The 24,853-nt window shown below is 58.5% G+C and overlaps 2 protein-coding genes across 4 annotated transcripts in view; both read right to left on the bottom strand.

The window, feature by feature from the left end:
- Window positions 1-13,899, bottom strand: part of BIN3 (bridging integrator 3) — a 45,819-nt gene extending 31,920 nt beyond the window's left edge. Inside the window, exons 1-2 of the mRNA XM_074563932.1 lie at window positions 13,837-13,899; window positions 2,777-2,825 (exon numbers count right to left, since the gene is read on the bottom strand). Of these exons, the coding sequence (XP_074420033.1) occupies window positions 2,777-2,825; window positions 13,837-13,844 (57 nt within the window). The 5' untranslated portion in view covers window positions 13,845-13,899. The remainder of the gene's footprint in view (window positions 1-2,776; window positions 2,826-13,836) is intronic.
- A 5,129-nt stretch (window positions 13,900-19,028) lies between these two features.
- EGR3 (early growth response 3) lies at window positions 19,029-23,437 on the bottom strand. Of its 3 annotated transcripts, XM_074563782.1 has the most exons (3): window positions 22,845-22,972; window positions 22,096-22,162; window positions 19,029-21,794 (listed from the first exon to the last, which is right to left on the bottom strand). In XM_074563782.1, exon 3 carries the CDS (start codon window positions 21,784-21,786, stop codon window positions 20,749-20,751), a length of 1,038 nt encoding a protein of 345 aa, XP_074419883.1. In that variant the 5' UTR covers window positions 21,787-21,794; window positions 22,096-22,162; window positions 22,845-22,972; the 3' UTR covers window positions 19,029-20,748. The 3 variants fall into 3 exon arrangements, with proteins under 3 accessions (XP_074419883.1, XP_074419881.1, XP_074419882.1); XM_074563780.1 differs by lacking the exon at window positions 22,096-22,162 and having other exon boundaries at window positions 22,845-23,437; XM_074563781.1 differs by lacking the exons at window positions 22,096-22,162; window positions 22,845-22,972 and adding an exon at window positions 22,580-22,707.
- Window positions 23,438-24,853: the final 1,416 nt, after the last annotated feature.

Below are 24,853 nucleotides of genomic sequence, written 5' to 3'. Positions count from 1 at the left end.
CATCTGGAATATCACAGACCTCGGCTGCTACCGCCGCTCCCAAAAGCCCGCACAGATGGCAAAGTCGGAGGCCCCGAGCTCGCTAAAGCTACAAAGCAGCCCCGGGGCTTCCACAGCCCGCCGCCGAGCGCCGCGCTCCCAGGGGAGATGGGTGGTTTCCTGCCGTTTGTTCTCCTTTGAAGAGCCACACTTGACACTTACTGTGAGGTGGCAAAGCTTTGGGCTTCCTGTTTTCTGCCTTCCACGTATCTGCTGCCTGGTGAGGAACAGCAGCAGCAGCATCAACACGTGGCAAGTGGAAGCCATTTAAAAAAATCGGCATCTGACTCTGAGCTACTGAGTCGCTGACACCGAAATTTGTTGTTCTTCTTGGAGCAGATGAGGAAGAGGGGGAAGGACAGACGGAAGGATGGAAGGATGGATGGATGGAAGGATTTAAGGATGGATGGATGGATGGATGGAAGGAAGGAAGGAAGGAGAAAAGGAAGGAGAAAAGGAAGGAGAAAAAGAAGGAGAAAAGGAAGGAGAAAAGGAAGGAAGGAGAAAAGGAAGGAGAAAAGGAAGGAGAAAAGGAAGGAGAAAAGGAAGGAGAAAAGGAAGGAGAAAAGGAAGGAGAAAGGAAGGAAAAAGGAAGGAAAAAGGAAGGAAGGAGAAAAGGAAGGAAAAAGGAAGGAAGGAGAAAAGGAAGGAGAAAAGGAAGGAGAAAAGGAAGGAGAAAAGGAAGGAGAAAAGGAAGGAAAAAGGAAGGAAAAAGGAAGGAAAAAGGAAGGAAAAAGGAAGGAGAAAAGGAAGGCAAAAGGGAAGGATGGAAGGAAGAAAAAAGGAAGGAAAAAGGGAAGGATGGAAGGAAGGAAAAAGAAAGGAAAAAGGAAGGAAGGAGAAAAGGAAGGAAAAAGGAAGGAAGGAAAAAAGGAAGGAAGAAGGAAGGAAGGAAAAAAGGAAAAAAGGAAGGATGGAACGAAGGATGGAAAGGAGGAAGGAAAGAAAAAGAAGGAAGGAAAGAAAAAGAAGGAAGGAAAGGGAAAAGGCCTGGAAATACTCGTGCTGCTGAATGAACCTCTGCCTGCTGGATATTCTGAGCTGTTCTATTTAATACACACACACACACACACATATATATATATCAAAGCAATGCCTGCCAACTGCCTCAGCACAGCACACCCCAGCAGCTCAGGGGAAGAGAAGCTCTCAAAGGTGCAACCCTTCCTCTGCACGGAGCCCGAGCTCCTGCCGCGGCGCGGGGACGGCCGATTTCGGCAGCAACGGAGCACGGCATGGGGGAGACGAGGTCTTTCAGCCAAACCCCTCGCAACACCACGCGCAGCAGGAGCAGAGGGAAAATCAGCAGGCACTAGCAAGAGAGAAAATACAGTCAGCTCGGATGTGAGAACGGGCGGGATGGAGACGTCCAAGAAAGCTGGCCAAGACACCCAGAGCTGCAGAGCAGTTGGTTCTTGCGAGAGCCTGGAAGGACACCAGCGTTGGAAACACCGGGAAAGAGGGACGAGAGGCAAAATCTCACGGAGAAAAGCGATGTGGGGTCTCCTGAAAGGAAAGGGAACGGGTGCGAAGGCCTGAGGCTGGGGGGCTGCCTTCCCCGGGGGGCCCGCAGACAGCAGCGCCTTCCGCCGGCTGGTCCGAAGAGACGCAAAAACCATTGAAGGATTTTATCCGTCCTCGTCTTCGTCGCCTGCCTGGCTGAAATTTTCTACTGACAGTTTGGAGCCGTTACAGAAAATTGCTGCTCGACGGCAGCAGACAACTTACCAAATCCTTTAAAATAAAACATGACAATCACGCCATAGAGGGAGGGGCAGAATTAGCCCTCTGCCTCCGGAGGAAAATGTCACGTCCCGAGGAGAAACCCCCCGTAAACGGGAGGGCCCACGCATCCCGAGGAATTAGCCGCGCTGAGCGTCCCAGAGAGGGAGGATCAGAGATGTCAGGCTGTTGAAGGGATTAGGACGCCGAGGCCGTTACAAAGACAAGGTCCCCACCGCGCTCGCCGGCGGGGCACTGATTTTAGAGCAGGTACGCAGGTCAGTTTTCAGGGACAGCTACCGTGAGGTCCCGCAGCGTTGTTTTTTTTTGGTTTTTTTTTTTTTTTGCACGGGACAACGGCAAAGACCATCTGCTTTGAGAAGGGAAAATACCACAGCCAGCTGCAAGCAACGGCACTTGGGATAGGAGTCTCAAATACACGAGAATACAAAATGCTTTTTTAATTTGCTTTTAAAGCAAATGCTGTGCAGCACAAATTAATTCACGCCCGAGCACTAAGCATCTCAGCTTATAAGCCTTTCTTTGGAAACAGTTATATTCAGCGATCTGAACCACTCCTCCTCCTCCATCTGCTCAGAAAGGATGAACAAACAAGCCATTGCTGAAAGAAGGAAGGAAGGAAGGAAGCCCGTTCAGCCATCTCCGAGGAAAACTGTGCCAGACCAAAAGAGCTCTTCCCCTCACCCACCACCCTCCCCCAAAAAAATTAAAAAAAAAAAAAAAAAAAAAAAAAGAAAATTAAAAAAAAGAAGAAGAAAAAAGAAATAGATCCCAACCCAAAATATTCTCCCCGGTTGGGGCTCCCCCTCACTCCTCGCACGAGGAACCGAGCGCTGGTCACACGCGGCAACAGGTTCTGCTCGCTCCCATCTCCCTCCCACGCGCGCGCACAGGCACCCGCTCGCAAAATGGGACGAGTCAAAGTGCCGGCTTGACTCATCAGCCACATGATCAAAGGCTGGAGCTAAAAAAGGGGGAAAACTGGTTTACTCACCGTCTTGGGTACAATCTGTTTCTTGGGCTGCCCGATCTTGAACGGTATCCTGGAAAAGGGAGAAAGGAGGAGGGTGTAAGCAAGCAATGCTGGCCTCAAACAGCCCGGCCCCTCCTTGGGGATGGGTTTTGGGGGTGAATGAGATGGGGTGGGGGGATTTGTGGGGTGGCAGCACCCCTTTTTTGTGCTGTGTTCCCACCACGAGGCCACCACCTCCATCCCCAGTCACCCCCTTCCCCACCCTCCCAGTAAGGCAAATACACGAGCGAAGGACGCTGAAGAACGCGCTATGTTTAAAAACAAATCCGAAAAGGAGAAAGAGGGCGGGGGGGGGGGAATTAAAAAAAAAAAAAAAAAGGAAAGAAAATAAATAACAAACCTTGTAAATATTTAGAAAGAGGCTATTAAAAAAAAGCAACGAGCCGAGCGTCTGGAGCCGCGAGCTGCTTCAAAGGATTTCTCTGATACAACAGCTGTAGGAGCCGCTCACCTGCCAGCGGAACAGCCTTCATTCTTAAAAATCTTTAAATATGGTTGCGAGTAAAAATCTGGGTTACCTGAATGATTCCCTCCCTCCCCGCCCCCCACCCCCCCGCCGAGCTAGCTCAAAGGTGAAGAGTGCTCCAAATAAATTACCCCAACATAGGTAAGGGCGGCTGGGTCAGACGGTTACAGTCACGCAGCCCTCCTGGAAATAATTGGATTTCTTTCACCTATCGCTACAATAAAAATCCAGGAATTCAACTGCTGTTTTCGATGGATTTAATTAAGTTAAAGAGGTGCTGTCGGGTTAAAGCATCTCATCCAAAATCTCCCAACGTTTTGGAAAACGTTGGGAGATTTTGGATGAGATGCTTTAACCCGACAGCACCTCTTTAACTAAAAAGAAAAAATTGGGTCTCATAAATGAAATGTTTTTTCCCAGAGGTGCCTCACCTAAAGCTTCCCTCTAGCTCCGCGGTCGGCACCCCATCCCAAATCCCCACTGGGAGCCCCAACTCCCCTCTTGGCCCAGTCCAAATTCCCAGCCCGCTGCCCAAATTCTACGCTAATAAAGGTGGATTTTTTAGGGTTCTGGGTCGGCGGCCGCTCCCGCTGACGGGCAGCAAACGCGCGGCTGATGCTCCGTTTCTTTCTCAGCAGCTTTACTTACAAGATCCCCCGCGCCGGCGCTGCTATAAAACTGCTCGATCGGACAACTGGAACCCCAGCAACACATTTTTATTAGCGTAACACGATCAGCGGAGATCTATTTGGCATCAGCCTTACTCTTTCTTTTAGTAAGTAATAGTCCTGAAGTCCCGTTTGATTTCTTCTTGGCGTTCATCGCTATAATATCTCATACCGACGGCAACGCTATGCCATTTTCTGCCTTCAAATTAAAGAAAACGGCAGAAAACGCCTTGACCGCCGACTCTAAAAGGGTTGGAAGAACGGTACGTCTTAAAGGCCAGAACGTGCAAAGCAAGGATGAACTGATTTACGGCTGTAAAATAGGAGCAAGGCCGCGCGACGGGAGAAAGTGCTTGCGACGAAGGGACACGCCACCCGCCCCGACGGAGCAAACCCAAGATTATCCGCCAACCCGCTCCCTCCTGCCCATCTTCCCCACTGTTTTCAAACCCAACGGTGTCATTAGCCGCCGGTAATAAAGGGGGGCTAGAACCCCGTCCGTATCTCCCGAGCGGCTCCAGGAGCCGGAGCCAACCTGAGTCACCAGGTTTAAATTTAAATTTTTTTTTTTTTTTGGGGGGGGGGCAGAATTTCCTGTTTATGGTTCTTCGGTCGGACCGATATAATTTTAGGTTGTTAACCCTTTCCAGCTCCTGTGGCAGGCCCGGCAGCCGTGAATCACACTTCTTTTATAAACAAACACTCGGCTGGTATATAATTACCCTGTCAATAACTGGGTGTGTGGTGCCTTACAGGAAGAAAGTGAAAAAAATAAGGTTTTTTTTTTCTTTGTGTTTTCTTACAAATATAAACTAAAATGAGGCACAGCCCTTGCTCTCGCAGGCACAGGCTGTCCCATCCGCAGCCAGGTGCCGTCACTCGATGTTTTTGGAAGTGACGGCACCAACTTATCGCGGTGGAAGGAGGAGAAAAAGATGCGGTTTTTACCCAGGGGAGTGAGTTACCCCAAGAAAAACCTGCTCGCACGACGAGCCACGGCAGCTGCCGGGCAGCCTCCGCCAGCGCGGGGGCAAGCACAGGGTTCAAGCTGGAGTTAGGCTGGTTCCTAGCGGGTAAGCGCAATTAAAAGGGTGATTAAAGCATTACCTGCACACAACCTTCCCCTCACCCTTGTCTGGCCAACCCTGCCGATGCGGGTTATCCGGAGAAGCAATCCCGATTGTCGTTCGCTGGCAAACTGGGTTAAATCAAGGCGATTCCGGTAATAAAAGAGGGATACGGGGAACGGGCATCACTTGGGTACCACCGAGCCAGCAGCGCAGGCAGCAGCCCAGGGGAAGGCGGGGGGAGCACAGGGGGGACCCGTCTCATCCCGTCCCCCATCTCCGTTGCACCCGCAGAGGGGAAAGGGGGAAAAAACCAATCCCAGCGACTTTCTTCCAGAACAAAAGAAAGTCACCGGAGCACTTCACAACGCCGCAAACACACTTTGAAGCAGTAAATATCTCTATTAGCATCGTGATGCCAGTTGGCTAATTATGTCTGTCTCGGTAAAACCTCTAAAAAATAACCCTGTGCAAGTAATTTCTTTTTTGTTTTTGTTGCTATTTTACAATTTGAGATAATCTTCACGGTTTGTGAATCTTTGCCTTTTAATACGGTTCTGTGAGGGGAGGGGGGGGGAAAAGATGCAGAAGCAGGAACAAAAGCAGTGAGGAAGGATAAAAGATGAGAGGTAGGGATCTCATCCGAGCTTTTAGAATAAACGGATACACCCCGCGCTTCGAAACGCGACGGCAATTCTTGGCACTGAGAATTTTTGCCCCTTCGTGAGTCGACATCCCAGCCTGTGAAATGGGGGGGGGGGGGACACAACACGTGCCTGATAACAGCAGCGTTACAACCATTTGCTGAAAAAATTAAGAGCCGCCCGGTGTTTTATTCTGTTCAGAAAATGCACCATGGGCATCACGCAAATAAGTTGGAGGGAGCTGGGTTGGTAGCTTTTATTGCCATGGATTTACCGGCGTGGCACGGTTATCACCGTTACCCTAAAAGCTGCACATACGCCGAAGAAAAACCAGAATCGGTGTGCTTTTTTTTTTTTATTTTATTTTTTTTTTTTGATCTCTCATTTCTGCTGAGCGAGAGAAAGCTGGGGTTGTGTTTGGGGTGTGAAATCCCTTGAAATCCCGTTCCTCAAGAGCGCGAGCGCGCTGAGTCACAGCCGGAGCCTTCCCACCCCGGGGAACGCGGGGCTGGGGGAGCATCCCGGCCCCTGGCCCCATCACCAGCCACCTGCATCCCCCCACCCCCCCTCCCGGAGAGGTCACCGGGAGTTTGGGAAAGCGGTGGGGTTGGGAGGGAGGGAGGGAGGGTGAAGAACTGCAGGGAGGGGGTGGGAATCGCTTAAAGTAGGAAAAAAAGTGTGGGTGGAGAGAATCCTGCAAGCTTCTACTCGGGGATGCTCAGGAACCCCAGGGAGGGGAAGGTGGGAGAAGCTGTGGCTAATTTTCTCTGAAGTTTCCCCAGCAATGTCATATATTTACTTGGCTTTTCCAGGCGCAAACCCAGGGCCACACACCAAAGCAGCTAATTCTCCTCTGGATGCACAGGAGAGTTGCAAACAAACCTCGCAGGCTTTAGGAGGGGGGGGGAATACAACTCCATGAGGTCTGCGGGGAGCTGGGGTTTAAAACATGTAGCTCCCCCTCCCACTCTCCGCCAGTCCCCTGAAACGAAGGCACGCAGGAATTGCCAGCGTGAATCAGGCTAAATCAGTGTTAATTTAGGGAGGCGACAGTCCTTTCGCCGCGTTGGACTGAGCAGGACATCAAACCTTGGCTTCATCCCCGGCCGGGAGCAGGCGGAGGGGGAGCCCGGCCGGCGTTCGGAGCGCGCCCAGGGGATAACTAACGGGTGGATGTGACCCTTTTCCCCGCAGCACATGGGAGAACATCGCTTTGCAACCCCTCATCAGGCCCCAGAAGACGCCCTGGCAGAGAAGCGGGGGATAAGCATGAAGCATTTTCGCCCCCAGCTGATAAGCCGCTGGCCCTGGGGATGCCGAGCCGCTCGCTGCGGAACCAGGGACAGGGAGGGAAGGAAGGACGGACAGACAAGCAGCGCGCGAGGAAAGGGGCAGGGAAAGCTGAGACCAGGGCGATGTGCTCACTCATTTTGGAGGTTAATTACCCAGACACTTAGGAGAAGCGACAACCTGACACCATCAAAACCGAAATCGTTTGCCAGGGAGCCGCAGGTCTAAAAAGTGGTATGAACGGGTGGTAACGACTGGTTTTTATCCACCACCACGTTCAGGCCACCAACTAAACTCCTGTTTTGCAAAAAGTGCCCGCTTCCCGTGGAAAGTTTCAGGGTTTTGGGTTTGGTTTCCCCCCCCGCCCCATCAAAACCCCAAGCGCCAGCAAGCCAGCGCTGCCTGGATTTCCGCCAGCGCTTTTCACTCTTTGAATTTCCACCAAAAATCTCAATTCTTTCACCAGAATCTCTGCCTGCAACCAGGAGGGTGACACCCAGCCTCCTGCGCTGCGAGGGGTGACCCCAACCCCCCGAGGCCGGTCTTCCCAAAGCCGAGGGCTCCTACAAAACCAGCTGTTTATACGTGATCCTCCGTGAAGACAAAAACTGGCCCTAAGACACCCCAGAAATTCCCTCTGCGAGAGTCGGGGGCCCTTCCCCAAGCCCTGTTCTGCTCAGTGGCCACCCCTTGCCTTCGCCCGGGCTGTCCCAAGGTCCCGCGTCGGGAGAGGAGTCGGCTCCAGTTGTACTTGCTGCCAGGAGACTCGCCCCATCACGGGAAGATCAATGCAAACATCAACAGGAATGTCGGGAGCATCCAAGGATGCGACCGCGGAGGTAATAACTTCCACTTGCTCACTACCGTTATGGAGCGAGCTTCGAGCTTTTCCGTGATGCGATATGGGAAAGCCAGGGCACGCTGGAAGTTCAAGGGCGGCTGCGACCACCACCAATAGCTGCTGAAGCAGGAGTAATTATCTCGTTAGCGGTCTTGAGTCTTAACAAGGGCTGAAGGCAGCCTGCACGGGGCCCGAGGAGAGGCAAAGCCGGCTGGGCGCACAGCGCTGCGCACGTGCAAACCAACCCTGGGCACCTGGACCACGGGTCTCATGACTCTGGGCTTCCTAAAAAACCCCAAAAGCTGCAAATCTGCGGCCGTGGGGGCTGCCCCACTGTCAGGGGGTGGTGGGGGGAGGATCCCAGCCCTGCCCAGGTGAGAAAGGCACGGAGGCAAGACGCGGGTTAGACATTAATCTCGAGCATCGCTCCGGATGCCTCGCTGTACTACAGCGTGTCCATGGAAACTGCATGCACCATCCCACCCCGCTCCTTCTTCCCCCCCCTCCCCGCCTCGCAGGAACTCATAGCAACCGCTCCAAACACAGCGCGAAGGCAAAAAAAAAAAAAAAAAAGAAAAAAAGAAAAAAAAGGGGAAAAAATTATTCAAACGGATCACAAACAGCTTATGTCGAGGGAGACTCTGCGCCAAAATTCTGGTTTGGGTTTTCTCTTTGATGGAGACGAGGGGGGAGGTCACGGGGCGGCGAGGGGCAGGGAGATACGGTCCCTCGGAAATAAACGCATCCATCCCAACCCCATCCCTACGAACCCGCAGGCACTAAGCCCCAAATGGACGTCAGGGCGAGCCCCTGCAGCAGGGAAAAGGGACAAAAAGGAGATGCAAACATCCACTTCACGTTGGTTTAGGTCAGGCCGGGGAAACAAGGCACCTTCCTTCAACTTCGGCGGCGGAGAGGTGGCCGCGGACGGCGAGCTCTTGGGAGCAGGGGCCACTCGTATCTCTGCATCTTGCCCAGAGCCAAGCGCGGTGTCAGTGTTAAGCAAATCAAAAATAATGTCAGAATCTACTCTCCCACCCATTCCAAGATGAGCATGAAAAAAATAATGATATTTTACTCACCCATCAAAAGAAAATTACTCACGCCAGGCGCGTGGGCGAGCAGAATTTTGCAAGGCTGTTTTAGGCCCTGACTATGCTACAAAAATATCCATTTTAAGCATGGTTGTGAAACACGGTTGTGGCTCAACTATAACACTGTTTTTCAGCTACCTGTAACAAAGAAGGCGGAAAAAATAATAATTAAGGAATAACCACGTGCTAATCGCGCTCCGAGGACCATGCCGGGTGCTGCCATCTCCCACCGCGGGAGCCGAGGTGACGGCGTTGCCCGGTTTGCAGAAGGGCACGCCAGAGTTTCGGTTTCGCCGCGATAATACCTCTGGGACGCGCAAACCGCCTTCCACGGGTGCTACACACCGTGCAGGGAGGTGTTTGGGAGCTCACCGCTTCGGTATCCAGTTGCTTCATCCCATCTAATTTTATCCCGCGCTCATCTCCAAATCCTGGTATCGTTGAAACCCGGAGAGAAAGGGGGAGCGTTGCCATTGACCGCGATGGGACTGCAATTTGGGCACCGAAAGGAATATCAATATTGATTCACTGGAAAGAAAACGGCGCCTTGGTCTGTGTTTTGCATCGCACCTGCCCAACGTGGTCACGGCACAGCTCCAAAACACGGAAAACAAAATGAATAACCAAGAAAGCTACTCTTACGCTCCAACCCAGCTATGCCTGCCACCTCCCCGCATTCCTCGTCCCTGGCTAGCAGGCAGAAATCCATCCATTTCCAAGACAGGCAGCTCCTCTTCTTCACCTCCCTCCCCAAATATTTCAGCAAACACATTCGCGTCAGCTCTGGATTGCCTCGGATCAAGAGCTGGGGAGCTAAATATCGCACAGCCGTGCGGTTCCACTCCCGACTTCCCATCGATGCCAGCTCCTTAGTCCACTTAGCGAGAGCTCCCTGCCAAGAGGCATATGGTTTAGCAGTCCGGCAACGGCAACCCCCCATGCAGACCAATAATACGCTGCAGTGCAACGCGAAAACACGTGCTTCGCACTGCCACACTATCAACATTTGCTTAACATATTTTTTCTCCCAGTAAATACCAGCTGTTGCAGCGGTGCCGAGAGGCAGCGCTCGGAGAGCGAGCTGTCACACTACAAAAAAACCCTCTTCCTGCTCGGAAAATCACCTGCGGGAGCTGGGAAACCAAAAGAGGAGGAATTTGGGAGGCTGGTTATGAGCTGCAACAATATTTGGTTTTATGAGGTTCCACGAACCTTAAAAAAAATCCTTTAGATGGCCACAAATTAGACGCTTGTGGCAACTGAGGGTGATGATACAGTAAAGTCCATCACTCTATTTCTCTTTGTTTTTTTAAAAGGAGTGATGGCCAAGGTAATCGCTGGAATATTTTCCCCTCTCTCCCCCAAAACGCATGGCCGCAGGCGAGATCTGAGGAAGAGGAGGATGCAGACGCGTTCGAGAGACCCCAATCCACAGCACAAAGGCCGAAAGGAAGCCACCCAGCTCCACCGAGATTTAGAAAACATCTCATCTGTCCATGAGAGGCTGTTTCCCAAAACAAGCCTACTCCTGCTCTAAATAAAGCTTAGCCTAGAAAGGCGGCACCGCCTAGTTGCCTAGGTGCAGGAGTCGGGAATTCGGGGGGTTTAATCCATCCTCTGTCACCAGCGGGTTACGTTTTGCCCTCTGGAGCGAAGTTTTCCCGCGTTGGTACAAGGGGCATTGCTGTTCCCGGTCCCGATGCGGCGCAGGGAGCTCTGGCCCACCGAGCGCTTGCCAAGAGCCAGGGAAAGCAAAGAAATAACCACGCACAACTCAACAAGGCATCTACCACCCCGCCTGCAAACAGCCTCGTGGCCCTTTCGCCTCGCGCAGGCCTTTGCAAAAAATTAATTAAGGTAACGAGTGTACAGAAAGAAAACTGAAGGCAGAGTTACGTGCCGCTTCTCTGAGCAACCTGGTCTAGTGGGAGGTGTCCCTGCCCATGGCGGAGGGGGTTGGAACAAGATGATCTTTAAGGTCCCTTCCAACTCAAACCATTCCATAATTCCCTGACATGGTCTGCAGGACAGGGCTGAGGACGAAGCTCCATCCCCTTGACCGGCTGCGACAGCCGACCCCTAAAAAAAGGGGTTTTAATCGACGCCCCGGGTTTAACGGTGCCCGTTGCCGGAGAGAAAGACGCACGTGCAAACTAAGCAAACATGCTCTGCTGCACAAAGCAACCTCCCGCCCCGCCGGGCTGGGACAAAGCCCGCTGCCTCCGCGGGGACTGCGGAGCAGCGGCATCAGGGACATAGTTTACTGTGACGTTTGAGGAGCAGGGCACGACCCCCGCACACACGCCGGCATTTGTTACCACCGCCGGGAGCGTAACCCCTCGCTGCGGCGGCGAGGCGGACGTCACGCCAAGCCCGGCCCTGAACTCCGGACCCCCCCGCCTCATGAATAGGGCAATTCATCCAGGGTGGGAATTATCGGCCAGCAGGGTTGGCAGGGCCAGCCGGGCGGAGAAACCGAACTGAGAGCGATTGTGTCCCTGACACGCTGCCGGGTCCGAGCCCCTCGCGTCCGCGCGTAAGCGGAGCCCCGACACGCCGAAGGACTGACGCTGCTGGGGAAGAAAGAGGAGACTCAGATTTCAGCAGAGCATCAATTTCCACCACACACCCCCCCGCCTTCCGGCAATGACCTTTTATTCCTCCCCAGCAAAGGGCAAAACCACTCAATTTCTCAGCAAAAGACACGTGTATCGCAGAGAAGCCACCAGACGGTCCCCAGGAGCAGCGTGGCTGGATGGACGCTGGAAAGCACAGAGGGGAAGCGTTGTCACTCTGCACCCAAATTATTCCACATCCATCATGTGAAGGGAATATTTATTTCTTACATTTTCGTCTCTGCAGCCCCTCCTGGACCAGGAGAGCGGAACAGGTCTCTTCCACTGGCTGGAACTTTCCAAAAGCAGCCCCCAGGCCATGCTGCCCGCAGAGCTCAAGAGGGCAAAAGGTGGCTCCGAGACCCTCGTTCCCCAACGCCGTCTATAATCGTGGCTGCTCTGAGATGACTAAAGCAAAACAAAAATGAACTCAGTGGATAAGTGTGTATTTTTAACCCAAAGGCCCCATTTTAATAGGCACCTGTGTGCGCGTCATTATGTTGTTGAAGTACATTTCCAGACCACAACTTTCCCCACTCCCAACACAAAAAAAAAAAAAAATCATCTTCAATTTTCACCCTGCGCCTGCCCTGGCGAACCCAGCCTGAGGGCACCAGGCAAGGGAAGGGCCTTTTTCTCCTTAAACCATCACATCCCTCACCTCTCATAACGGCGCTGGCTCTTACGGGACCATCCGGGATGAGAAACCATGCAGGGCAGTCACGATTAATTTCTAATATAATTAGTTTAAATAAGCAGTGGGGAGACGTGCAGAGCAACACACCAAAGACACCAGGGTATCCAAACCGAGCCTTTCACAAGTCCGATCCAAACACATGCGGATTTTTTACCAAAAAAAGCTTTACTTCAATGGGACTGAAGTTGGTTTTACAGTGTTTCAGCCTCACGGAGCTGCCGGGGACCTTTGGAGACTCCCCACACCAAACCCTTTGCCCCGCAACAGCGCCCAGGCATGGGGAGGTGGGAGGGCAGGGGGGTGAAGGGGCTCGGTGGCGCTTCCCCGTACCCGGGACGAAGGCTGGGGAGGGACCAGCAGCAGTTGCTGGGGGCAGAGGTGAGGGGCCCCCCGGTAGCGCATCCGTTCGACACCCATATGCCATGTGTGTACCTACAGAGACAGCTTTGGGGCAGCTACACCAGGGTGAAACTTGGCCAGAACTGGAGTAAAGCCCAGCCAGCACCAGGGCCAAGCTCGGAGCCAGCATCAGGGCCAAGCCTCGCTAGCACTGGCACCTGCTCAGGGCCAGCACCAGGGCCAAGCTCGGGGCCAAGCCAGGCCAGCATGAGGGCCCCTGCTGGGCCAGCACCGGGGCCAACCATGACCAACACCAGGGCCCACACCGGGCCAGCATCGGGGTTAAGCATGGCCAGCAGCGGGGCCAGCACTGGACCAGCAGTGGGGCCAGGCTTGGGTGCCCCGCCAGGCCAGCACCGGGGCCCGCTCGGGGCAAAGCCTGAACAACACTGGGGCTCCCGCCGGGCCAGCACCGGGGTCAAGCCCGGCCAGCACAGGGGCCAGGCTCAGGGCCAGCACCGGGGCCCCTGCTAGGCCACCAACGCGACCCACTCAGGGCCAAGCCTGGCCAGCACCGGGGCCCCTGCTAGGCCACCAACGGAACCCACTCGGGGCCAAGCCTGACCAACACTGGGGTTCCTGTCAGAGCAGCCCCTGGGCCAAGCCTGGGGCCAGTCCCGGGGTCAAGCCTGGCCAGCACAGGGCCCAAGCTTGGTCCAGCACCGGGGCTCCCACCGGGCCAGCACCGGGGCCTGCTCAGGGCCAAGCCTGATCAACAGTGGGGCTCCCGCCAGGCCAACACCAGGCAGGGCCAAGCCCAGACAGCACTGGGGCCAGGCCCAGAGCCAGTCCTGGGGTCAAGCTCGGGGTTAGCACTGGGGTCCCTGTTGGACCGGCACCCGGGTCAAGCCTGACCAACACCGCGGCCTGTTTGAAGCCAGCACCGGGGCCAGGCTTGGGTCCCCCACCGAGCCAGCACCGGGGCCCACTCGGGGCCAAGCCTGACCAACACCGGGGCTCCAGGCGCTCCAGCCCCGGGGCCAAGCCCGGCCAGCCCCGGGGCCAACCCTGACCAACACCGGGGCTCCAGCTGGGCCAGCCCCGGGGCCTGCTCGGGGCCAGCACCGGGGCCAGGCTCGGGTCCCCCGCCGGACCAGCCCCGGGGCCCCCCTAGGCCGCCAGGCCCGGCAGCGCCGGCGGTGAGAAGCCGGGGCCTGGCGTGCCGGACGGCGGGGGCGATGTCGAGCCGCAGAGGCCGGTGCCAGCAGCGACGGGCCGGGCCCGAGGGTCCCGCACTCACCAGCTCATCGTCCCCCGCCGCGCCGCTCCCGGAAGTGCCGCCGCGTTTTTCCCCGCCCCTTCCGGCAGCGCCGCCAATGTCGGGGAGGAGCGTTACCCCGCCGGGCGTGACGTCGGGGAGGGGGGCGTGACGTCACGGGGCAGGGCAGGGGGCCGTGTCCGGCGGGGGGAAACGGAGGGAAAACTCCGTAAAATCGTGCGGTTTCGGTGCAAACCCCGGGAACGGAGCCCGGGGGGGTTGGAGTAAAACCACTGCGGGGCCCCCCAAACACGGCAGCACCGGCGGGGGGGGGGGGGAGGGGAGGGGTGACCAGGGGCACCCCGGGGTGGGCGAGGGGAAGGGGGGCTTGGGAGCACCCTGTGGTGGGCGAGGGCATGGCCTTGGGGCGCCCGGGAGCACCCCAGGGTGGGCGATGGGACGGCCAGGAGCACCGCAGGATGGGCGAGGGCATGGGGAGGGGGTGCCCGGGAGCACCCCAGGGTGGGCGAGGGCACAGGGTGCTCCAAGGACTCTGAGGTGGGCGAGGGGATGGCCAGGAGCACCCCAGGGTGGGCCAGGGCGCCTGGGAGCACCCCGGAGTGGGCGAAAGCATGGGGAGGGGTGAGCAGGAGCATCCCAGGATGGGCAAAGGCGTGGGGAGGGGATGGCCAGGAGCACCCCGTGGTGGGCAAGGGGATGGCCAGGAGCACCCCAGGATGGGCGAGGGTGCCCAGGAGCACCCTGGGGTGGGCAAAGGTGTGGGGAGGGGTTTCCCGGGAGCGCCCTATGGTGGGTGAGGGCACAGGGTGCTTGGGAGCACCCCATGGTGGGCGAGGGGATGCCCACCAGCACCCCAGGATGGGTGAGGGCACCTGAGAGCGCCCTGGAGTGGGCGAGAGCATGGGGAGGGGTGACCAGGAGCACCCCAGGGTGGGCAAGGGCATGAGCATGGGGTGCCCAGGAGCACCCTGCAGCGGGCAAAGATGTGGGGAGGGGTTGCCCAGGAGCACCCTGTGGTGGGCGAGGGGATGCCCAGGAGCACCCCAGAGTGGGTGAGGGCTTGGGGAGGGGATGCGTGGGAGCATCCCTGGGGTGAGCAAAGGGAAGGGATGCCCAGGAGCTCCCTGGGTTGGGCAAGAGCATGGGGAGGGGGTGCCCAGGAGCACCCCGGGGTGGGCAAGGGATTCCCCAGGAGGGCCCTGGGGTACACAAGGGTATGGGGTGCTTGGGAGCACCCCAGGGTGGGCAAGGATAAGGGGAGGGGATGCTCAGGGGCACCCTGGGGTGGGTGAGGGTGCGGGGAGGGGGTGCCCGGGAGCACTCTAGGGTGAGCAAGGGCACAGGGTGCTTGGGGGCACCCTGGAGTGGGCACGAGCACAGGGAGGGGATGCCCAGGGGCATCCTAAGGTGGGCGAGGGGTGCCCGGGAGCACCCCGGGGTAGGCGAAGGTGTGGGGAGGGGCAGGGCTGCCCCCGCCGAGGGGATCCAAAGGACAAGGCAGCGGGGATGGATGCGTGGCACATTTGGAAGGGCAGGAGCACCCACTTTCGGGGAGACACCCCCCTCCCCCCAAAATCCAGCTCCAGGAGGCTGGGCGGGGGGAGCAGCAAAGCTGTTTTGGTGACCGAAAAGCACCCCCGTGTCCCCAGCACTGTCCCCAGCAGCCACCAGCAGCCCCCACCAGCCGTGACTGAGGGGCGTGAGACAAAGCAAAGCCCCCCTGAGCTCTGGGTGCCCCCGGACCCCCATCGCCAACCCTGGGGTGACGTCCTGCGGGGGGGAGCGGGCTCGGTGCTGGTGAGACCATGGTTGGTAATAGCACGTGCCAGCGCACGGGGCCGAGGGGAGGAGGCCCGGGACTGGCGCCAGGGGTGGCTTTATCAATTAGCAGGTGGAGGTAAACAGCGCGGTAATTACAGCCAGGGAGGATGATGCTAAACTGGGAAGGTGTTACCGACACCGGTGAGGACAGGGGATTAGCGAGGCGGGGGGGACACAGAGCCGGGTGGGCAACCAGCGGGGCCAAGGCGTGGGTGGGAGCAAGAGGAAGGATGGAGGGAGGTTGGTGTCGGGAAGGTTTTGCTGGCGGTTCCTGCTTCCAGCCGGGACACGCTGCTGCTCCCGGCCACCGCTGTCCCCACTGGTGCCCCACGCCAGCACCTCAGGGACGGTGGGGAAGGGCTGGCGCAGAGCTGGGACAAGCAGGTCCTGGCATCTGGGCATCCTGATGGCCACGGGGCTTGGGGAGCATCTTCCGTGGAGGCTCTGCCCCGCATGTCACCTTGGCATGTGCCGGGGGGCGAGTCTGGGCCCTTCTTCCGAAACACGCTGCTGAGAGCGGAGGTGGGACCTGCCACCCCAGCCAGAGATGGGGACGAAACAGGGGGACAGATCCATGTGGCGCTGGCACAGGGTGGGACAGGAGGGTCGGGCGATCCAGACACCATCCAGACCTTCTGCAGAAGTTGTCTCCTGCTGGGGCAGTGGGAGAGGTTGAGCCGGTGGCTGGAGGCTGAAAAGATCTGGGAGGGATCCCACCACCATCAACATCTACCAGCTGCAAACCGGAAGCTTCTGGGTGCAGGTCCTCGTCGCTCCCATCCCAGGGAGGGGGTCTCGGTTCTTGGTGCTCCTCCTCAGAAGCAAATCCCATCCCGTGGAGAGCTCTTGGGTTTCAATAACAGTTTGCAAAGCCTCCAAGACCCTCAGCGGAGAGGAGCGAGGCGTTGGTGGCCTCCTCTGGAACCCGGAGCCGCCGTTGAGAAAGGAAAGGCAGCAAGTTGTGTTGAGCTGGTACGTGACTGGCAAGCCCTTCCCTCCTCCCCAGAACACAGATAGCCCAGAACGGGGATGGAAAGTGCCGTGTTTCCGTAGCAACCAACATTTTTCGTGCAAGGTGCTGCACGCGCTCCACGCGTTTTGCCACCCAAGGGTGCTCCTCACCTTCCTGCTCCATGCAACGAGGGGGGGGTCCTGCCTGGTGGGACGCCTGTACCCGGGTGGCAGAGCAGGTCCCCAGCCCGGCACCGGGGTCAGGATGCCCCGTTGACACCTGGTGGGCTCCTTCCCTCCTCCTCGCCCGCAGTGAAGGAGCCCAAAGTGTTGGAGCCATGTTGGGTGGCTCCTCACCGTGGCACGGTGATGCCAGTAGGGCATCTCCCATGGCACCGCTTGCCCATGCCCACCATCTCCAACGTATTCCACCACAAGCCACCAGTAGAGATGGGCGCAACCACCACCACAGCACCCTCAGACGATGCTGGGGACCGTGGTGGCTCTCCCCGTGCCATCATCCGTGTCTGTGGTGGTTCCATTTCCTACCCGTCCACCTGGGCTTGTCCGAGCCACGCGAGGGGACACCGTGGGGACCGGTGGCTCCAAAACCAACACGCAGCCCCCGATCACTGCGGGAACTTCCGAGATGCTCAGAGCACCGAGGGAAGGGCAGCTCTGGCTCACCCTGACCCTGCGCCATGGACGGCAGCCCCCGCCGTCCCTCCTGCCCCCCGCCGAATCCGGCAGCCGCTCCAGCCTCGTCTTAATGGTCACCGATGGCTCAGCAACCCGGGAATCCACTCGGGGATGCAGGAGCCCACCCGACGCAGCGCCTGTGGGCTCCAGAGCCGATTCCCCCGATGCCACAAGGTCCCATCCAGGGCCAGACGTGCCAGGAGTCACCGGGCGGCCACCCCCAGGCGGTCTGCCCCCAGGTTCCCCCCGAAATTAAACTTTCTCCAAGCCGGGGAGTTCAGCGGAACCCTGGGATGGGCAGAGATGGCAGGAGCAGCAGCTCCTCTCCGGGACGCAAATTGAAAAACAGGGAAATTTGACGGCGATGCTGATACCACTACACCCCGGGAATACCGGGAAAGACCACGATGCCAACGCCGGGAAAGACCACGATGCCAACGCCGGCCACCAACGAGCCCTGGGGAAAAGGGAAGCTTGAGGGACACTCAACCACCCTGGTCATGTCCCAGCCCAGTAAAACTGGACCCCCGCGCACCAAGGAGACCCCCAGACCCTCATCATCCTCCAGCACCGTCCCAGCTCCAGGAAAACCAAGGCTCCAGCCCCGTCCCTAGGGAAGGATTGAACCATGGCGGGCCGCCACCCATGCGCCCGTTCTCCGAATATCCGCTCGCCTCATCCCATTCCTTCTCCGTACAAGCTCCGGCTCTGAAACCCGACGGGTTATTTTTAACCCGAGCGACCCAGCCCGGCCAAAATCCCTTCTCCGCTCTCCACCCAGGGCCATTTGGCCGGCGAAAGGCGCGGGGGCTAATTACCGGCTGAAGCGGCGCGATCCTCTTTGGCCCACCGTTATCCGACAGACGCAAACCCTGGCGAAACCGGTGCCGGGGTCAAGGCGGCGGCGACGGCACGAGCCCGGGGTGGGGGGGGGGGAAATAAGACGCAAGGTCAAGGGCAAGCCAAGGCTGCGGAGGTTTGGCGGGGGGGGGGGGGACACACACGACACTTTAAGGCGCACTGTGTTCTCCATGTGGCTGGGAAAAGGGGGGGACACCAGGAGGGAGCCGGTCGCCTTCGGGGTCGCCCTGCATCCTGGCCGGCTGGTCTCGACACGGTGTCCTGCGAAGAGAACTGAAGGAGAAGGAAAGGGGGCGGGGAGGGGGGGAGGGTGCTGAGAAAAAGTTGGGTTATTTAAAAAAAAAATAATTTAAAAAAATCATACAAAACCCCCCCAAAATTTAAGAAAATACAACACTAGAAAAAAAAAAAAATATATATACAAACAGGTTCCAAAGTCGCCCGTAATGAGGCACAGCACCCACCGTCCTACACATTTCAAGCCATTTTAACACCCCCTCTTCCATATCAGAGACTTTTTTTTTTTTTTTTTTTTTCCAAACCAACATAGATCTTTCTTTTTTTTAAGCAAGGTAAAATAAAGATATTTACTACAGCTTTTGATTGTCAGCAAACACAATATATTTACTGCATTAGCATTTGCTCACAGTGCAAATGGTACAACAATACATCAGTTCAATATTTCTGATTTTTTCCCTTAAAAATGCTGTATGCATTAACTATCATATTTGCATTACAACATGACAAATGAGCAAATGAAATGTGTGTGAAAATTATCACCTTTTCACAATATCAAGCATAATTTTTTTTTTTTTAACCTTAGTATAAGGTACTATAAATCCAAGAAATAAAAACATCCACAAAATATATTACATCTGGTATGATTTTTTTTTTTTTTCTCTAAGTACTCAACTTTATACAAAAGTCTTTCAAAAAATATCATTCCCTTAGGTTTGTGTGGTTAAACCTGATTGTGTTTTTTTTTTTTTTTCTGTTCCTTTCGGTTCACATAAATTAGACTGCATTCTTTCTCTTCTCTTTATTTTTTGTACGTTTTTAATGTGTTTTGTGTTTTTTGTTTTTTTGTTTTTTGTTTTTTTTTTTTTTCACATGCAGACATCAAACCTGGATAGCACGACCTTTTGGCAACAAAGATTTTTTTTTTTTAAAGTCATTATTATTTTTGCTTAGTTTAGCTTAAATGTCTGAGCACAGTTTTATTAAAACAAAAGAAGAAAAAAATCAGAGCAGTCATGCAATGACATGCACATACCAGAAGGAGAAAGGAAAAAAAAAAAATAATAAAATAATAAAATAGAGGACTAATTGATTTTTTTCTCCTCCGTAGTTGGTTGGTTGGTTTAAAGTGACCAAATAAAATAAAATAAAAATATCTCACATTATAAAAAGTATTCAGCAAAATACTGGGGTGTGTTGGTGGTTGGTTTTTTTTTCTGCATTTCTGTAAAGAATTTCCCTTCTGCTGGGGAAAAAAAAAAGAAAGAAAAAGAAAGAAAAAAAAAAAAAAAACAAAAACAAAACCCAAACAAACCCAAAAGCTGCTGCCGGGATATCGCTCCCCGCCGCCCCCCGAAGTTGCGGGGGACCCGCAGAGCCGCCCCCCGTCCCGCCAGCCCGGCTCTGGGGGGGCCCGAGCCCGCTTACCTCCGCCGCGGGGAACCGGTGCTTGCGGGGGGGGGACACACAGGGGGAACTACAGGAGAGGGGGGCGCAGGGGGGGCGGATCCGGGCCCGGCCGGGCAGAGAGGAGCCGGATCGGCTCCATCCATCCATCCCCGCCCGGGCGGGTGGGATCCAGGAGGGCCCGATCCTGAGCAGCCCAACCCTCAGGGGAACCGGGAGAGTCGGATCCAGGAGGAGGGCCCGATCCTGAGCAGCCCCAGGAGAACCGGGAGAGTCGGATCCAGGAGGGCCCGATCCTGAGCAGCCCAATCCCTTTGGGAACCGGGCGGGTTCGGAGCCGGCTACCTGGGATCCAGCTCAGTCGGGATCCCGGGAATCTACAACCCGGCTCCGGGCCAAGCCGGGTGCGGGAGAGCCGGGAGATGCGGGATCCGGGCGGGCTGGAGCCGGGAAAACCGGCTCCGGGCAATCCGGGTACGGGCAGGAGGGATCCGGGCGGTGCGGGTAATCCAGGTGCGGGAAGCAGGGATCCGGGCACCAGGGTGCGGGAAAGCAGGGATCCGGGTGAGCCGGGTGCGGGTAGCCAGGACCCGAGTGGTGCGGGTCAGGAGGATCCGGGTGCGGGTAGCCGGGACCCAGGCAGTGCGGGTGTGGGCAATTCGGGTGCGGGTAGCCCAGACGTGGGCAATCCGGGTGCGGGCAACCCAGCCCCGGGCAGTGCGGGTGCTGGCAGCCGGGATCCAGGCAGTGCGGGCGCTGTCGATCCAAGTGCAGGCTGGATCCTGGTGCGGGCAGCCTGGCCCCAATCAATCCGGGTGCGGGCAAAACGGACCCGTGCAGCACAGCCCCCCCCCAGCTCCGGCATCCTGAACCCGGTGGGGTGAGACACCCCCCCCCGGAGTGGTGCGAAGGGCAGGAGAGAAGATGGGGTGCCACCGCGCCGCTCCCCGCGGTCCCTCAAGCGCACGTGGTGACGGCGGGGGCGAGGGCGACGGGGGGCGAGGTGGCGGCGGCGGCGGCGGCGGCGGGGGGCGCGGTGGGGGGTTGCCCGGCCGAACCCTTCTCGGCCTTCTTCTCCTTCTGCTTGAGGTGGATCTTGGCGTGCCGCTTGCGCTCGTCGGAGCGGGCGAACTTGCGGCCGCAGAACTCGCAGGCGAAGGGTTTCTCGCCGGTGTGGGTGCGGATGTGGGTGGTGAGGTGGTCGCTGCGGCTGAAGCTCCGCATGCAGATGCGGCACTGGAAGGGCTTGTGGCCCGTGTGGATGCGGAGGTGGCGGGTGAGCTCGTCGGAGCGGGAGAAGCGGCGGTCGCAACCCTCGGCGGGGCAGGCGTGGGGCCGCTCGTGGAGCGGCGTCTTGCTGGGCCGGTTGGGATACTTGCGGGGTCGGATGGGCTTGAGGGTGAGGGGTGGCTGCGGCAGCCCCCCGAAACCCGGGTGGATCTGCTTGTCCTTGAAGGCCTTGATGGTCTCCAGCGGGGTGATGGGGGGCGGGTTGACGCGGATGGGGTCCAAGCTCTGGAAGGGTTTGTGCTCCGTGATGGTGCCCATGTCGTTGGGGTGGTGGTAGAGGTTATAGTCTGGGATCATGGGGAAGAGGTTGCTGTCCAAGGCGGGTTTGGCCGCCTGGTAATCCTGGGGGGAGTAGGTGAGGCCGGGGTTGCTCTGGGGGTCGTGGAAGGAGACGGGCTCCGGGTAGAGGTCACTGCAGGAGGAGTAGGGCGGCAGCGCGGGGTACATCTGGTCCACCTCGCCCTGCGGCGGCCCCATGCTGCCCGCCGAGCTCTGCGTGCTGGTGAGCGCGCCCGAGGACGGCGGCACCCCCAGGATGCCCGCGCTCATCAGGCTGATGATGTTGTCCTGGCACCAGTTGGAGGGCGAGTCGAAAGCGAATTTCCCCAGGTAGGTGACAGTCTTGTTGCCCGGGGCGGGTTGAAATGTCCCCGAATAGGAGGACAGTTCCTGACCGGCCTTTTCGTTCGCTAAGCCAATGTCCATAACATTATCTGCAAAGTGCAAGAAAAACGGGCCAGGGTGAGCCGGGGGGGGGCCGCACCGCCCCGGGGGGGAGAGCACCGGGGATGCACCGGGGATGCTCCGGGCCCCCCCGCCCCGCTCCCTCCTACCCCTCGCTGCTTTCCTCTCCCCCCCACCCCCGCCCCGCGGCGCTGCCTACCGGGGGTCCCGGCGATGCGGGGCCGGGCTGCCGCCCCCGCCACCAGCCGGGATGCCCCCCGCGGTGGGGGGGGGGGGGGGGGGGGAGGGGGGGCGCACACACACACACACCGGGCGGGGGGAAGGAGGTACCTGCGGTTACAGGTAGGCTTCCTCCCCGTCCAGCCCCGCCGACGCCGTTACCGACTCGCCGCCTTCCCTGCGCCGAGCCCCGGCGAAGAGAAACACGGGGGGGGGGGGGATCGGTTTAGCCCGGGACAGGCGGGGAGCCCCCTCCCGGCCCTCGGCGCTCACCTGTGCCCCCCATGTCCGCCTGTGTGTGTGTCCGTGTGCCCCCCCCGTCCCCGCCTCCCCCCCCCCGGCTCCCTCCCCAAAACCCCACGCTCCGGGAAAGTCGGCGCCGCGTCCCGGGGAGCCGCTGCGGGGCTCGGGGCGGGGAGGCGGAGGGGGGGGGGGGGCGGCCACGCGTGTCCGCGGCGCCTCCGCACCCGCGCGGATCCCGGGGAAGGTGTGGGGGGGGACGACCTGGCCGTCTCCCCACCCCCCCCGGTCGTGTGTCCCCCACCCCCCCACGCCGTGTTCTCCTCCCCACGGAGCCCAGCCGCCGTCCCCGTACCTGCGGCGGCGGCTCGGCAGCAGCGCTGCAGCGATCGGCGCGGAGACACGGCGAGGAAAGGGGTGGGTGGGTGCGGGGGGGGGGTGGTGGTGGTGGTGGTGGTGGGGAGGGGGGACGACGACGCTCCCCACAGCCCCAGCTCTTCCCTTCCCTCCGAGGCTCCATGACACTCTACCCACGGCGTCCTCCTCCTCGCCCCACCGCCCCCCCCCCCGCGCTTTCTACCCCATTTTCCTTCCCCCCCCCCCCCCCCCCCAAACCTTACCTGCAGCCATCTGGTTGTAGTGAGCCACCGAGTCGCTGCTGCTGGAGAAGATATTCAAAGAGTTGGGGATCTCCTCTGGGTACAGATTGTCAGGCAATTGGTTCATCAAAGTGTTCATGGTCCCCGGCAGCTTCTCCAGTAGTTTGCCTGTCATAGCACTGGAGGAAAAGGCTGGTTCAACGTGGCTCCGAGCTCAGCTCCCGAGGAAACAACATCCGAGTGGCAAATCCGTGCGAGGGAAATCATGCAAGAGAAAAAAGTTGGGGCGGGGGGACCGGGGAAAAGGGGGGCGGGGGGGGGGGGGGGGAGAGCCGGGGTGGCGGCGGAGGAGGGGGCGCGGGGGGGGGGGTGGGGGTGGGGGGCGGCGGTGTGCTGTCCTCCGTGGGTCCCTGGTGGTGTTTCCTCGGGGGGGATGGGGTGGTGGTGGGGGGGCGATCTGGCTGGCAGATGTGGTTGTAGAAGCGGGTGGGAGGATTTAACCCCTCCTCTCTCTCTCGCTCGCTCGCTCCCGCTCCCCGTCCCCCTCCCCGTCGTCCCCGTCCCCGCTCCCTCCCGCGCTCGGCTCCGCTCGCAGGTCCCCTCGCTGCCGCCCGACTGCTCCGCCGGGGACTCCGCAGCCCATTTATCCGGGCGGCGGGAGCGCTCCGTGACGTAGCTGCCCATATATGGACAGACAAAGCCGAGCCGAGGCCGAGACGTCACAATGGAAGCACCGCACAATGGAACATTAGAAAGCAGGAAGCGGGGCCGGCGCGCGCGCGCGCGGTACCGGGCAACGGGGAGAGCGGTGTCGGGCAACCTCCACCGGGCAACCACTATTGGGCACCGGGCAACCTCCACCGGGCACCGGGCACCGGGCAACCTCCACCGGGCAACTTGCACCGGGCACCGGGCAACCTGCACAGGGCATCGGGCACAGGGCACGGGGCACAGGGCAACCTGTACCAGACACAGGGCAACCTGCGCCGGCCACAGGATACAGGGCACCGGGCAACCTGTACCGGGCATCGGGCACGGGGTACAGGGCACCGGGTAACCTCTACCGGGCACCAGGCAACTTGCACCGGGCACAGGGCAACCTGCCTTGGGCATCGGGCAACCCGGACAAGGCACCCTGAACCGGGCACATTGCACCGGGCATCGGGTACCGAACACCGGGCACCGGGCGGGGGTCCCTCCCTCCGCACTCACACTCCACCCGCCCAGCGATGTCGCCCCCCCCCCGGGGCTGACCGGTGGCGGCACCTCCAAGCCCTGCCTGCCCGGATCGTTGCCCCCCCGGGAAGGAGCGGGGGCGAGGGGCAGCCCGCCCCCGCCGTGCCGGTCCCCGCGTCCTCCCCCGGCGATGCTCGGAGCCAAGCTCCTACCGGGAGATTTTATCCCCCGTGGAGAACAGGAGGAGGCGGCGGGGCCGGCGGGGAGGAGGAGGAGGAAACCGGCCACAAACCCCGTCCCGCAGCCCGGGAGATCCCGCAGCCCGGGAGAAGCGGGATGGGAGACGTGCGGGGGAAACGGCAGCGCCGGGAATTCGGTGGGAAGGGAGAGGGTCAGCGGGGAAAGCGCTGGAGCTGCGGAAGCCTAAAATTCCTTCCCGAGCTAGTGGTGACAGAGGAGATGGCTCTGCACCCGGCTGCCCCCCCCCGCCCCGGCTCCCCATGCCCCGGGTCCCGTGGAGAACAGTGCTTTGAATACTTTTAAAACAGGTAACACTTGTTGGTCGCCTGTGATTTTAACCTCACCTCCCCCCCCCTTTTAAAAAGTTTGGCACTTCCAAGGCGTCAGTAATTAGGTGGTTTCGTGCTAAGTGTGCCAACTGATGCTATCTTTAAAACCCTCCGAGTTATATAGCAAATGTATGGAAAAATGCTGTGTTGCAATAGCTCCACTTACCCAATTCCTGCAGGGCCGGCTTTGCAATGGGAGTGAAATCCGTGCTACGGGAGTGCTGCAGCTGGAGGGGACCGGGCACTGCGGAGAGGGGGGGGAACACCCGGGGGGGGTGGTGGTGG

This window comes from Larus michahellis, chromosome 20 (assembly GCF_964199755.1).
Source record: "Larus michahellis chromosome 20, bLarMic1.1, whole genome shotgun sequence".
In the NCBI taxonomy this organism is placed as follows: Eukaryota; Metazoa; Chordata; class Aves; order Charadriiformes; family Laridae; genus Larus; species Larus michahellis.
Note: the sequence above shows the minus strand (reverse complement) of the source record. Positions and strands in the feature narration are given on the sequence as shown.

Coding starts and splice junctions, on each gene's coding strand:
- EGR3 (XM_074563780.1), bottom strand. CDS start 22,998: ATGACAGGCAAACTACTGGAGAAGCTGCCGGGGACCATGAACACTTTG. Junction 21,795..22,844: donor CTACAACCAGATGGCTGCAG/GTAAGGTTTGGG, acceptor TGCACTTTGCAG/ATAATGTTATGGACATTGGC.